At 43.9% G+C, this 12739-nt stretch overlaps 1 protein-coding gene across 2 annotated transcripts in view; it reads left to right on the top strand.

Annotated features, from left to right (window-relative positions):
* Positions 1–12739, top strand: part of LOC310826576 (uncharacterized protein) — a 56800-nt gene that overhangs the window by 30463 nt on the left and 13598 nt on the right. For both annotated transcript variants that reach the window (XM_083701694.1, XM_083701695.1), the window contains exon 4: positions 8878–9003. In XM_083701694.1, coding sequence (XP_083557820.1) covers positions 8878–9003 — 126 coding nt within the window. The remainder of the gene's footprint in view (positions 1–8877; positions 9004–12739) is intronic.

Here is a 12739-nt window from a genome sequence, read left to right as displayed (position 1 = left end):
AGAGGTGAAAGCTGTTTCTGGATTCTGCTGGATCTCTCCGCGGCTTTTGATACCTTTATCCATGGTCTCCTTCTGGACTTCCTAGGGCAGCTGGGTCCCTCAGGGCTCCGTCCTCTCCTCCATGCTTTTTCACATCTACACGAAGGCGCTTGGATGACTTGAATGCTTTGCATTGAGGCTGTCGTGGGCTGGTTTGTTTTTAATTGTGGCACAGTTTTAGTCTATAGATCATGCTGTGATCTATGAGGCTGGGAGAGCTGGCACCAATTAGGGATGGCAGCCGTTTGGTGGCAGGAGACCTGGAAGCCCATGCAGGAACTCCATGTGTTAGATGGAGCATATTCTCTGTGTTAGATGTGTTAGATGGAGCATATTCTCAGCCCCAAGGGATCCGTAGGCTGTGCCATCAGGTGTGCTCAGGTGCAACCTTTGGCTCTCGCTGCCAAATATATAAATATATCTATTTAAAACTGGCTTCCTGAGGTGAGTGGAGTAGGATACATATGCAATGGCAGAGCCTGTCAGTCTTGCAGCAGACTCCACAAAAAACATCCTGCTCCTCTTTCAGATGGCTTGTTTACTGAGCATTCCTCTTGCTTTGTTTCTGGAGAGATTACACGACCTTGGCTATTTATCGAGCATCCATTCCATTATTATTTTTTTATAATAATTGTTATTAGTTTTCAGTTACAGTCCAATGATAGCCTCATTGTAACAATGCCAAATTATAATACAATTACTAATACCAATCTTTCGGATACAAAATTATGTAATTTAGGTGCCCTCCCTCGCGTGCAAGAATTGATGGTTTGATGATTTTCTTTCTGCGTTCCAAAATCTTACTAATTTCAATTACAGTGGTACCTTGGGTTAAGTACTTAATTCGTTCCGGAGGACCGTACTTAACCTGAAACTGTTCTTAACCTGAAGCACCACTTTAGCTAATGGGGCCTCCTGCTGCTGCCGCGCCGCCGGAGCACGATTTCTGTTCTCATCCTGAAGCAAAGTTCTTAATCTGAAGCACTATTTCTTGGTTAGTGGAGTTTGTAACCTGAAGTGTATGTAACCTGAAGCATATGTAACCCAAGGTACCACTGTACATTCCAGTCAAAATAACAATCCCTTATACAACAACTGCAATATTAACAACTTCTGTTCATATTGACACATTAAATCAGGGGTCAGAAACTTTTTCAGCAGGGGGCCGGTCCACCGTCCCTCAGACCTTGTGGGGGGCCGGACTATATTTTGAAAAAAAATATATGAATGAATTCCTATGCCCCACAAATAACCCAGAGATGCATTTTAAATAAAAGGACACGTTCTATTCATGTAACAACACGCTGATTCCTGGACCATCCACAGAACAAATTTAGAAGGCGATTGGGCCAGATCCGGCCCCCAGGCCTTTGTTTGCCTACCCATGCATTAAATGATTTATGAAGCTACAAGTGAGGCATTCAGTCTATATCCTTATTTTTCCTGTGTGTGGCAATTATTCTGTCCATGATGTTTCTTCCTGTCCTTGTAAAATGTTATGTCTATCTTTTCCCATTTGTTGCTGTTCTCCATCATGCCTTGGGCAGAGAAATATTCCATTATTGTTTCAGAAATTCTCCAATGCTCTGCCCCAGGCTTCATTGTTTTGCAACTCTAACAGCAGCTGCAAATATCACACTGTCCAGCATCCATTCCAATTCATTTGTGAGGGGATTAAACAATAACGCATCAAGCAAATGCTATCCCACACATTCCAGTGCATTAACCCACCACATTTCATGTTGCAAAAAGTCCATGATTGACAGTGGGGAGGGGAGAGGATTTGTTGCACCAGAGCACCAAATCAGCTGGATTTGCTGGAGTGTTTAGAACCTGCCATGAAATTATTTATTTGTTTAGAGAATTTGCGCCCTGCTCTTCAGCCAAAAAAGGCTCCCAGAGCAACTTACACATGATCCAAACAAGGCAATCCTTACTCGCAGGCTGGCCATCTTAAAAAAGAGAAACCAATGAAAGACGACACACTAGAGGAAAAGGGACACGGGGGGATGAGGAAAATAAAAACCTGGGTGCCAATTTCTAAACAGTTGTTCCTTTAGCGACTGGCTGGCCCTGTTCAGGGGCAAGAGGTGCCTGATGGCACTGGACCTCCGGGAAAGGTGATGAAAGGAGCCCTGCTTCCTTTCCAGCCCACTGCGGCAACCTGATAACGGTTACCTGCCCCCAGGTAACAGTTGAGAAAAGAGGATACCTAATGGAGTGAGCCCTGCTTTCCATCTCTCCCACTGAGCCAGCCTGGGGAAATGGCTAGTAGTGACAGCACTCTCAGTTAGCAATGCTAATGCTAATGCTAATAATAATAATAATTTTATTGTACTTTAACATTGTACAGTGGATGCTCAGGTTGCGAATTTGATCTGTGCGGGGTGCGCATTTGCAACCCGCAGCGGCACGTCTGCGCACGTGCAGGTTGCGATTTGGCGCTTCTGCACATGCGCAAAGCGCGATTTAGCGCTTCTACGCATGCGTGACCGCCAAAACCCGGAAGTAACCCGTTCCGGTACTTCCAGGTTTCGGCGCGTCCGTAACCTGAAAAAACACAACCTGAAGCATTTGTAACCCGAGGTATGACTATATTTTATGCCTCATGACTGTCTGCACACGCACACACTCCCTCTCCAGATGTTGTTAAAATGCCTTTCGGAGATGTGTGGTTCCCTCACCTCCAGCGAAATGCCTAAGAGAATTAACAAAGGTGGGTTTATGTGAGCATAAACACTTGCCAGTTTTTGAATTCAAGCTGGCGTTACTCATGTGTGGAGACTGTTGGAGCGGAAAAGGAGTCTTACTGGAGGATTTTCTTCTCTTTGCCTCTGTTGCCTTTGGCACGCTGCGTTAGAGTCATGGTTTTGTATTAACTCCTTTTCCCCACCCCAGAACTTCAAAGATCCCTTAAAAAACATATTTATCATGTTAAATATAAGGATATGATAAAACAGCAAAAGAAGCGGGTTTGATGAGTGTCCAAAATGATATAAAAATAAGAATGAGAAAGGTAACACTTTAAAAAGAGGATGGGACAAAGAAAACTGGGTAACTACAAGCAGGGCCGAATTTAGGTTTGATGAGGCCCTAAGCTACTGAAGGTAATGGGGCCCTTTATATGTCCAGCTGTCCTTTGTCAACAACAAATTGTCACTGTTTTGTGTTGAATATATGCTATATGGTAGTTTATGAACCTAATAGGTATGTAAAGCCATTTGCACATTCAGAATGTAGGCACCCTATATATAGAAATGAGCAAACCAGTGATATTTTAGGGAGCAGGCTAGCAGGCGGGGCCCATTACTTATATCATAGGAGCCTACACGACACTGTTGCTGTATGTAGGTTTTATTTGTTTTTTATCTTACATTTTGGAAAGGTACATCCAGGTTTTTCCCCTTTAATTTTTTTGGGGGGCCCCAAGAGAGTGGAGCTTATGCTATAGCTTGTTTAGCTTATACGTAAATCTGGCACTGACTAGAAGGCAGTAGTAGCCCAGGAAAGTAAAACTGGAATGAACAATGAATAACGGTGGTGTTATTGGCAGCTTGGGGCGCAGTATTGCAGCCAGCCTGCCACTGCCCAATTGCAGAGGCAGGCTGCAATCTATTTCCCGGGCCTAGGAAAAGCCAAAGAGGATTCACCCAAGCCCGTGAAAACCCCGTGTCTCCAGCACAGCTGCTGAATCTTGGGGCTGGCGTTGTCGCCGTCCCGCAATGGTGCCCGATTTAAAAGGTAAGCTTCATTGGAAGACAAGCTGTTGTCTATGTGGCACACACACAGTTAAAGGGTGCCTGGGATGTGGCAAAGCCCAACGCAGAAATAAAATCGTGCATTTGTGATGGAATTAGTGTCCTCATAAAAAATTGAAATGGCTCTCTGAAAACCAGCCTTTTTCAGTGGGAGCTGTCTTGAATATTTCATCCCAAAAGCCTCCCACTGTTTTGCAAGGATGGCGTTTCCAAAGTATTTAAGGCGGAGACTGAAATGACCTGCTAAGTATAATGCCAATGTAGTTCGGAGACTGCCTACAACTCAATTCCTATAGTTCTTCCCCCCATGAAGCAGTTGCTGGAACTGAAGGTCCCTGCCTTCCCACAGCTGCCTAAGTCTCCTCCTCTCCTGGGTTTCTTCCAAGCAATCGGAGACTGTGTCTGCACGAAGCTAACCTCTCCTCCATCCTTTTCATGCCTCTTCTGGTTCTGGGAAACAAAGGGAGAGGGGAGCTTGTCACAACAGTAAGGGAAGACACCTGTGAATCTTCACCAGCCTGACTCATCTCTGCCTCTTGGTTTCTCTCCTCCCACCCTCCTTGCTTCAGCTTCTGCCTCTGATTCTGAACTTCTCTCTGCCACAGATTCTCCCAGCTCACTTAAGCCCTGTTACCTCTTCAGCTTCTGACACATCCTCTTCCCAGTCTTCTCCCTCTGACCTCTTATTGTCCTCCCACCACCAAGGCTCTGAGCCTTCTTCCCTTGGGGGTCCCCAGCCGGTTCCTCCTACCATTCATCTGTATCCAACCAGTCCATGACATTCAAGTTGGCTTCACATTTGAGGATTCTCCTTCACATAAGAAGCTGCCTGCCATAAACCATTGGTCCATCTTGCTCGGTACTGTCTGTAATAATAATAATAATTTATTATTTGTACCCCGCCCATCTGGCTGGGTTTCCCCAGCCACTCTGGGCGGCTTCCAACAATGATGAAAGATACACTAAAATGTCACATATTAAAAACTTCCCTGAACAGGGCTGCCTTCAGATGTCTTCTGAATGTCAGGTAGATGTTTATCGCTTTGACATCTGATGGAAGGGCATTCCACAGGGCGGGCGCCACTACCGAGAAGGCCCTCTGCCTGGTTCCCTGTAGCTTTGCTTCTCGCAGTGAGGGAACTGCCAGAAGGCCCTCGGAGCTGGACCTCAGTGTCCGGGCAGAACGATGGGGGAGGAGACGCTCCTTCAGATATACTGGACCAAGGCCGTTTCGGGCTTTAAAGGTCAGCACCAACACTTTGAATTGTGCTCGGAAATGTACTGGGAGCCAATGTAGGTCTTTGTACTGACAGGCAATGGCTCCTCCTGATTTCAGATGCCTGAAGATTGAACCACGGATGTTCTACCTGCAAAATAGATGCTCTACTGCTGAACCACAGTCTTTCCATGTTGAAGATTAAGGAATGGAAGGTTGCCATTTTGAAGGCTGAGAATAACATTTCGCCCGGATTAGAAAACATTGGTTTCTAATAGTTACTGCAAAGTTTGGAGCAGTGGGGAGCATGTTTTGCTTTCTCTTGTTGGGATGTGACTTGTTCCTGTTTCTGGAGATGTCTAGATTGGTGCATTAAGCCATTCTTGAGCGTCTAGCACAGCTTGTTCTATTTCATTCTGATTTCTGCTTGTGAGACATTGCCATCTGGCTGTTGAGGGGTTAATCTCAAGACCACCATATGGTGTGTATGTAGGTTAATAGGAGTAGTATTTTGCCTTGAGGCAGAGGTTAGACCAGATTCTTTAACTAGGTCATAATGCAAGGCCACAAATAAATTAGAGTAAAAATTGAGGCGTTTTCCAGTATTGAACTGTGAGTTAAATGGAAAGGGAAGAAGGCATGGCTTGTTTTACATCTATAAGTAAGTAAAATGCTATTGCATATTGCCCAAGACCTTTGTGAAACCTCTCACTTCATCCAATTCCATCATATATACGCAGTCAAAAGTAACGCGTTAACTATATTCACAAAAATCAACCACCATTAAAATCCACATTTGCTGCATCTTAATCAATTCAGTTCAAACTACTGTTAAAACACTTGCATGTCATTTTCTAGCTCCTGTGGCAAGCAATGCTGCCATATAATTAATATGAAACCAATTATCTGTTATTAATCTAGTCACAGGATCCTGAGCTGTTTTCCCCCCAGAATCCTGTGATAGAATATATGGCTTGAAAAAGGAAAATGACATAGTCATGGTGGGAGGCAATATTGCCTAACTGGCTTCCGCCATAACCAGCAGCCTTTATATCGATGCTGAGCAGGGCAGGTATGTTGGCAAGGCAGCTATGGCCATGGCTCACGTCTCCAAAAGGGTATGGGAGAATGTGATGCTGGTAGACGAAGGTCTACCAGGCTTGTGTGTTGAGCCTGCTGCTTTATGGAAGTGAGTCGTTGTCAAGGACTGGGCAGAGGAGGAATGGTGGAGACCACCTTCCCAGCTTGACCCTTCCAGGGAGGAGGAGGACAGTTTAGATCTATAACAGGGGTCTGCGGGAGATCGCAGCTCAGAGGAAGATGAGGGGGAAAGTTGGGAAATAATGGGAGAGAAGGAAGAAGCACCAGGGAGGTGACAGCTGATGGACACAGTGTCTTTAGAAAGCATTCCAGATTCCCACCTATCCCAGAACCTGGTGAGCCTTGAAAGTAGAAGAGCAAAGAGCTCAAAGGCAGAGGGCACTTAGCAGGAGAGACAATGAGATTGATGAATGAGGAAATAGGAGAGATGGAGGCTGGAGATTTGCTCGGGACAACGCCATTATCCAAGAGGCTGGGTTCTATAGCCTCTCTCTGTAAATATTGAATAAAAAGCGGACGATAAGAATCATTTCCTTGTCTTTGTACGTTTCTGGCAACCAGCCGGGAGGCGCTGGCAGCAGCCTGGCAGTTGTGGGCGACTAAAACCACCAGGAGCAATGCCTCAGTGCCTTCCAGGAAGATTTTGGGTATCACATAGCAGGACAGTGTTTCAGACAAACACATTGCCTATGTTTGCATGCCTGTCTCAGTGATGTCTGTGCTGACTTCGTCATGCCCACGGCATGGAAGATGGCAAAATCCCCAAAGATATGCTTTTATGGGAAGCTGGAGCTCTCCAAAGAAGAGAATTCCTATCCTTCCAGACTGTTTCCAGATGCAAATGGTAACACTTTGCATTATGGAAATAACATTGACCTCGTTCTGAAGCACAGATAATAAACGAAGTGCTTCCCTTTGATAAAACTCGATAGATTGTAGTTTAACCATCAGGGACATTTGCTGGTCCTGTTTGGCATCAGTGGAGATCATATCATCATCCCATTGAAGTATAGCAGATAGCATTGCACAATTTATTTCAAAGTGTGCCAAACTTGAGAAGCTTCCTCCCTCTCACCCCCCACCCTTCCCTGCTCCTGAGCCTTCAAGAAGCCTGCAGTCTTCTTTGAATATTTTCCCTTCACAGGAGAAAGTCATTAGTGCACAGTGGAGGGTTTTAGAACTTCTGTGCAATGTTTTATAGGTGTAAATTGGAAGCTAAGTGATGCATCTCGAGATTTTTTGTGGTTTCTTTTAAGCTGAAATTGGAGGTCATCTCTATCAGAAACGAGGGGAATCATCATTTTAATAGGTAATCTGCATGTTGTCCTACAGGCGATGTTATTTTGCTACCCTCCTGTTGTTGTTTAAGAATTACGCTTTGGACTCAGCGATGCTTTATGTGTATTTCAAGTGCAGTATACAATGTGCCACTAGATGGCAATGATGAGCCTTATGGAAAATTCAATGTATTTTTAAAAACGCTTTTTAAAAAAGCTTTTTCAAAATTGAACATTTGAAGTATAAAAAGTTACAAGATTTCAGTAGGAAGCTACAGGCTGAATCCCTCATTCTCTGTTCTGCTTTCTGACTTCTGTCTTGTCTGGATTAAGCTTCATCAGTTCACCCTCATCCTAAACAGGCCTGAAACCAGATTGAAATGGATCTAGATGATCAGTCTCCTCCAGGGACATGCACATACTGGAAATGAAGAAGTATGGCTACCCTGAAAATAATAATAATAATGATGATGATGATGCAATGGACATTGTAGATAAGGCAGAAAGAGAGAGAGATTGTCTTGACAGAAACGCAGAAAATTCTTGAATGCTGCATGTGCATCAAAATGTAGCAAGCCAGTCCTGTTGCATTTTATTTTATTCTGGGGCCCTGCAGCTCATTCTGCTAAGTGGGCTTCTGTTCCAAAATTCTTCCCTGATGGGACCCACGGTCCCAGGTCCCAGGACAACCAATCAGGGAGCCTGGTATCTGTGGATCTGCTTGTTTTGTAGCCCACAAAGAACTAAACATTGCGCATGCAATGGCCACACCTAAGGATAAATTGCTGGACCACAAAACAATTTATAGAGGCTTGTTCGCAAGGAAGGCTGCAGGCAGTGGGAGATTGTTGTTCCCCCTCCGCCAACACAGACTGCCACTCTTTTAAGAATCCTCCCCCTACCAAGTCCTTTGCTCCCTGAAATATTTTTGGGTCTGTTGTGGTTTCCTCTGCATTTTTCTGTAAATCAGAAGGGACAGAGGAAAAAGGCACAGTCTAACGTGCAGGATATGCAAATGATCGCAGTTTAACTATGCAAAGCCTATTTGCTTCGGAGCAGCTCATTGGTTGCAAGCCGACACAGGATAAAATGTGGTCATTGGGTTTACAGAGACTACTGTAAAATAAATTAACTGCAAATTAGTCTCTCTCTCAATTTTCCTCTTCCCCCCTGAGAGATACATTTTGCACATTTCACACCTGTTAGGAGGAACAACATTTTCTTAGGAAGTTACTGACATTAAAACTGATGAATCCGAGCATATTTTAAACACAGTTTAAAATAGGTGTGCAGGTGGTGGGGGATTTGGTCGTGATTCGTAAGTTTTTTGTAAACAGCAGCGACGTCAAAGTTGCTGTTTTACAGCACATATTTTTGGCTCGAGGAGGAGAGGAAAGCTACCTAGTCTGGCAATAGCAACTATCTTGGCCAAAAATAACCACATCACTTTTTCATTTTTAATAGTGGCATCTGTTTTCCCTTTTAGACTCGCCTACTCAAAGAACAGCTTAATGCCAAAATATCCCCCGGCACATGGTCTCTGGGGGCTCTGAAAGAATCAGCCAACAGACTGCTACAAGTGAAGAAGGAATCTACTGGGGGATGTGAAATGGTAAGTAAGGATAGCACATCTGCCCTAGCATTTACGGTTATCATGTGCTGGTTTTCTAATTCAAACAACGCCATGGCGTTTGTCATTGCCAATGACAGTATACCATGATGCCAACATCTTGACTGATCTCAAGCTGATTGCAGGCAATGGACTTAGCAAAATGGGACTTGCATACCCTCCAACATTTCTCCGATGAAAAGAAAGGTAAAGGGACCCCTGACCATTAGGTCCAGTCGTGACCGACTCTGGGGTTGCGGCGCTCATCTCGCTTTATTGGCCGAGGGAGCCGGCCTACAGCTTCCAGGCCATGTGGCCAGCATGACTAAGCCGCTTCTGGCGAACCAGAGCAGTGCATGGTAATGGTGTTTACCTTCCTGCCGGAGCGGTACCTATTTATCTACTTGCACTTTGGCATGCTTTAGAACTGCTAGGTTGGCAGGAGCAGGGACCGAGCAACGGGAGCTCACCCCATTGTGGGGATCTGAACCGCCGACCTTCTGATCGGCAAGCCCTAGGCTCTGTGGTTTAACCCACAGCGCCACCCACGTCCTGATGAAAATAGGAACGTCCTATTCCGTAATGATGATGATATTATTATTATTATTATTATTATTATTATTATTATTATTATATACTCTGCCCAACTGACTGGGTTGCCCCAGCCACTCTGGGAGGCTTCCAACAGATATAAAAACATAATAAAACATTAAAGATAGAAAAAACTTCCCTATACAGGGCTGCCTTCAGCTATCTTCTAAAGGTTGTGTATTTACTTATCTCCTTGGCTCGGGGGGTCACATAACTCCTTTGAAAATAGAGATGTCCTAAGGAAAAGCGGGACATTCCAGGGTCAAATTAGAAACCAGGATGGCTTCTGTAAATCTAGGACTGTTCCTGGAAAATAGGGATACTTGGAGGGTCTGGACCTGGCTGCCATTTTGAAGAGATGACCTTTAGTGTATCTAAAGATGCTATTATCACTGGTATTTTATTTATTAAATCTCTATACCGCCCTTTCATCTGAGCATCACAGGGCAGTTTACAGTATAAAATCACAAAAAGGAACAACAAAGTAACAAGCAAAAACAATACCCACCCAGAATTTAAAAGGCCACAGATCATTTATTTAGCCAAAGCCCTGGGAGAAGAGGAATGTTCTTGCCCGGCACCTAAAGATATGTAACATGTGCCTGGTGAACCTCCTTGGAGAGAGCATTCCACAAGTGGGGAGCCATCACAGAAAAGGCCCTGTTCTTGCATTGCCACCCTCTGGACGTCTTGTGGCGGAAGCACACCAAAAAGGACCTAAGATGATCATAACAAGGTTGGGGGCGGTTCTTATGGGAAGAGGTGGTCCTATTCATTTCAGCCTGTAGGACTCTAGAACCCAGTTTAGCAGAATGAACAGAAGGCATCCCAAACACAGCACGGGTGGCTTAATGCCATTTTAATACACATTGCCATCTAAAGTGGGCAGTCCCTGTAAGGTCATTCATCCCAGAGGCTAACATTACCTAAACTGCATCGCTGCTTCAGGTTTTCTCCTTAGGTACTACTACTATACATTTAAAGCACCTTCAAACTGATAGAGCACTAGATCAATAGAACACTTTCATCTACTTTAGTTGCAGAAACCTACATTACCAGTATGGTGATTGAACCACGAAATACTGACAACCTGGAGGCAACCCCTCACTGTCTCATTGAAATCCCAACATAAGGTTGTCTCAGCGTATATAATCATTATTAAGCACAGGTTGGCTCGTGCTCAGGAACAGATGCTGAAAAGGTGCATAATTTATTTTTTTTCAAATCCCTAAATGGAGATGAGGGGAGAGCCATCTAGATTTGTATTGTGATGCTCCTATCATTTCCCTAAATCCCTCGATAAAACCATCTTCTATTGTTATTCTTTTGGAAGAAGGAACCAATGAGAGTATTTAGCAGAGATTGTATGCTTTTCTTAGTGATCCCCCCCCCCAATAATTCATGCCTTCGTTTGTTTCCCAAGTGTTTTGACAGGAAAACCTTAAAACGTCCTTGTCTCATCATTCTTACTCATGCAGTTATTGGGTTTTTTTAAATGTTCTCCCCTGCTTGATTTTAAACAGCATCTTTCCACAGAAACCCTAAGTATTTTTACAGCCAGGGCTTTTAAAAGCTCTGAGCTCTTGAGAATTTCCTTTTCCTGACAGTTATGTTAATGATGCCATTTTAAATAGCTCACTAATTTTGTTTACAAAGGCACATACTGTAACGTCAGCCTCCCAGTTTAATATCTTCCAATATCATCATTGTACTGATCTGCTCAATTACCCTGCTTAAGTATGTTCTCTTTGTCTGCAAACGCAGCTCGGCCCACACGTTTCGCGGCACATGCCAAGGAGAAGCAAGCAAATGTTTCTCTTTTCCCTTTTAGAATAATGAAGTCTGGGGGGAATAGGCCAAAAGCTGTCATCTGAAATACAGGGCTGCAGAAGCAATGGCAGAAAATAGAATTTTTTAAAAAGAAAAAAGGAGAAAACGCACAAGTGAGTTTAGAAAAATGGGCTAAGCAGCTTTAAAATAAATTATTTCCCAGACTACAATCCCATCCTGTTGGAAGTTTAAAGGTAAAAATGTTGAGTGATGTTGTTTCTGCAAGGCTAAATCTACACACACATATAAAAAACCACTGTGAAAATGCTTTTTTAAAAAATGTTTTGAAATATATATGGAATTTGTCATTAGCCCACCAGCGCCATCCAGTGTCACATTTGTAGAATGCACTGAAAACACACTTAAAATGTTATCTTTGCAGCTGTATAGCTGAGTCCCAAGTTAATACTCAGGTTAGATCCTTGTTTAGGGAAGAAAATGGCTCAATTATTAGATTCTGTCTGCTTTGTAAGCAGCAGTTTTATGTTGTGAATTGCCCTGAGATTTATGGATGAAGGTTGGTATACAAATTTAAATACTAATGCTAATATACTAATACTAACAATACCTGTCTGGGGACATGATTCATGCCATTGTATAAAGAGTGTATAATGTTCAAACAAGATTTTATGGAAAGCATGGGAAGGTGTCATGTATCAAGTCAGACTATTGGCTCACCCAATTCAGTACCATCTTCTTTGAAGATGGCTGCAGTCCTCCTTGATGGTTCTCAACCCTACCTGGAGAGGCCAGGGAATAAACCTGCCTTTTGCATACAAAGTACGCCGCAGAGCTGCTGTGGTTTTCCAAAGGCACCTACAGTAGCTGCCATTGATGAGCACAATCAGACAGAGTGGGTCACTTGAGGCTGCTGCTGAAAACATCCCACAAATATCTCATGCTCCTTGAACCCCGTAACATGACATGACCCTGATGCGAGTTTCCTTGCCCTGACCAGTGGCAGCCAATAATGCAGCATAGCAGTGGGGAAACTCACAGTATGGTGTGGTCAAATTATGCTGCTGGTTCATGAGCCATTACTGGGGGTGGGGGATAACATGGTTTTTGGCAAAAGTCCAAAGTCTCCCATTCTGGCATGTTCTGCTCATCCATGGCAGTAAAAAGCAGCCTTGAAGTGTGCTACGCAAGACTTTGAAATGTATTTCCAGAATTCCTTGCCACAGTTCACCCAACCTTTATTTAAAACCTCTGTATATAATGTCCTGTTTCCCCAGGTAACACTTCTGTTCACTCTCATTGGTCTCACCTGCCTCAGATAGCGAAGTTAGCAGGTGAGAGCTGTTATCTAAGAAACCTG

This window comes from Podarcis gaigeae (assembly GCF_964106915.1).
Source record: "Podarcis gaigeae genome assembly, chromosome: 10".
NCBI lineage: Eukaryota > Metazoa > Chordata > Lepidosauria > Squamata > Lacertidae > Podarcis > Podarcis gaigeae.
This window is presented reverse-complemented; position numbering and strand designations above follow the sequence as displayed.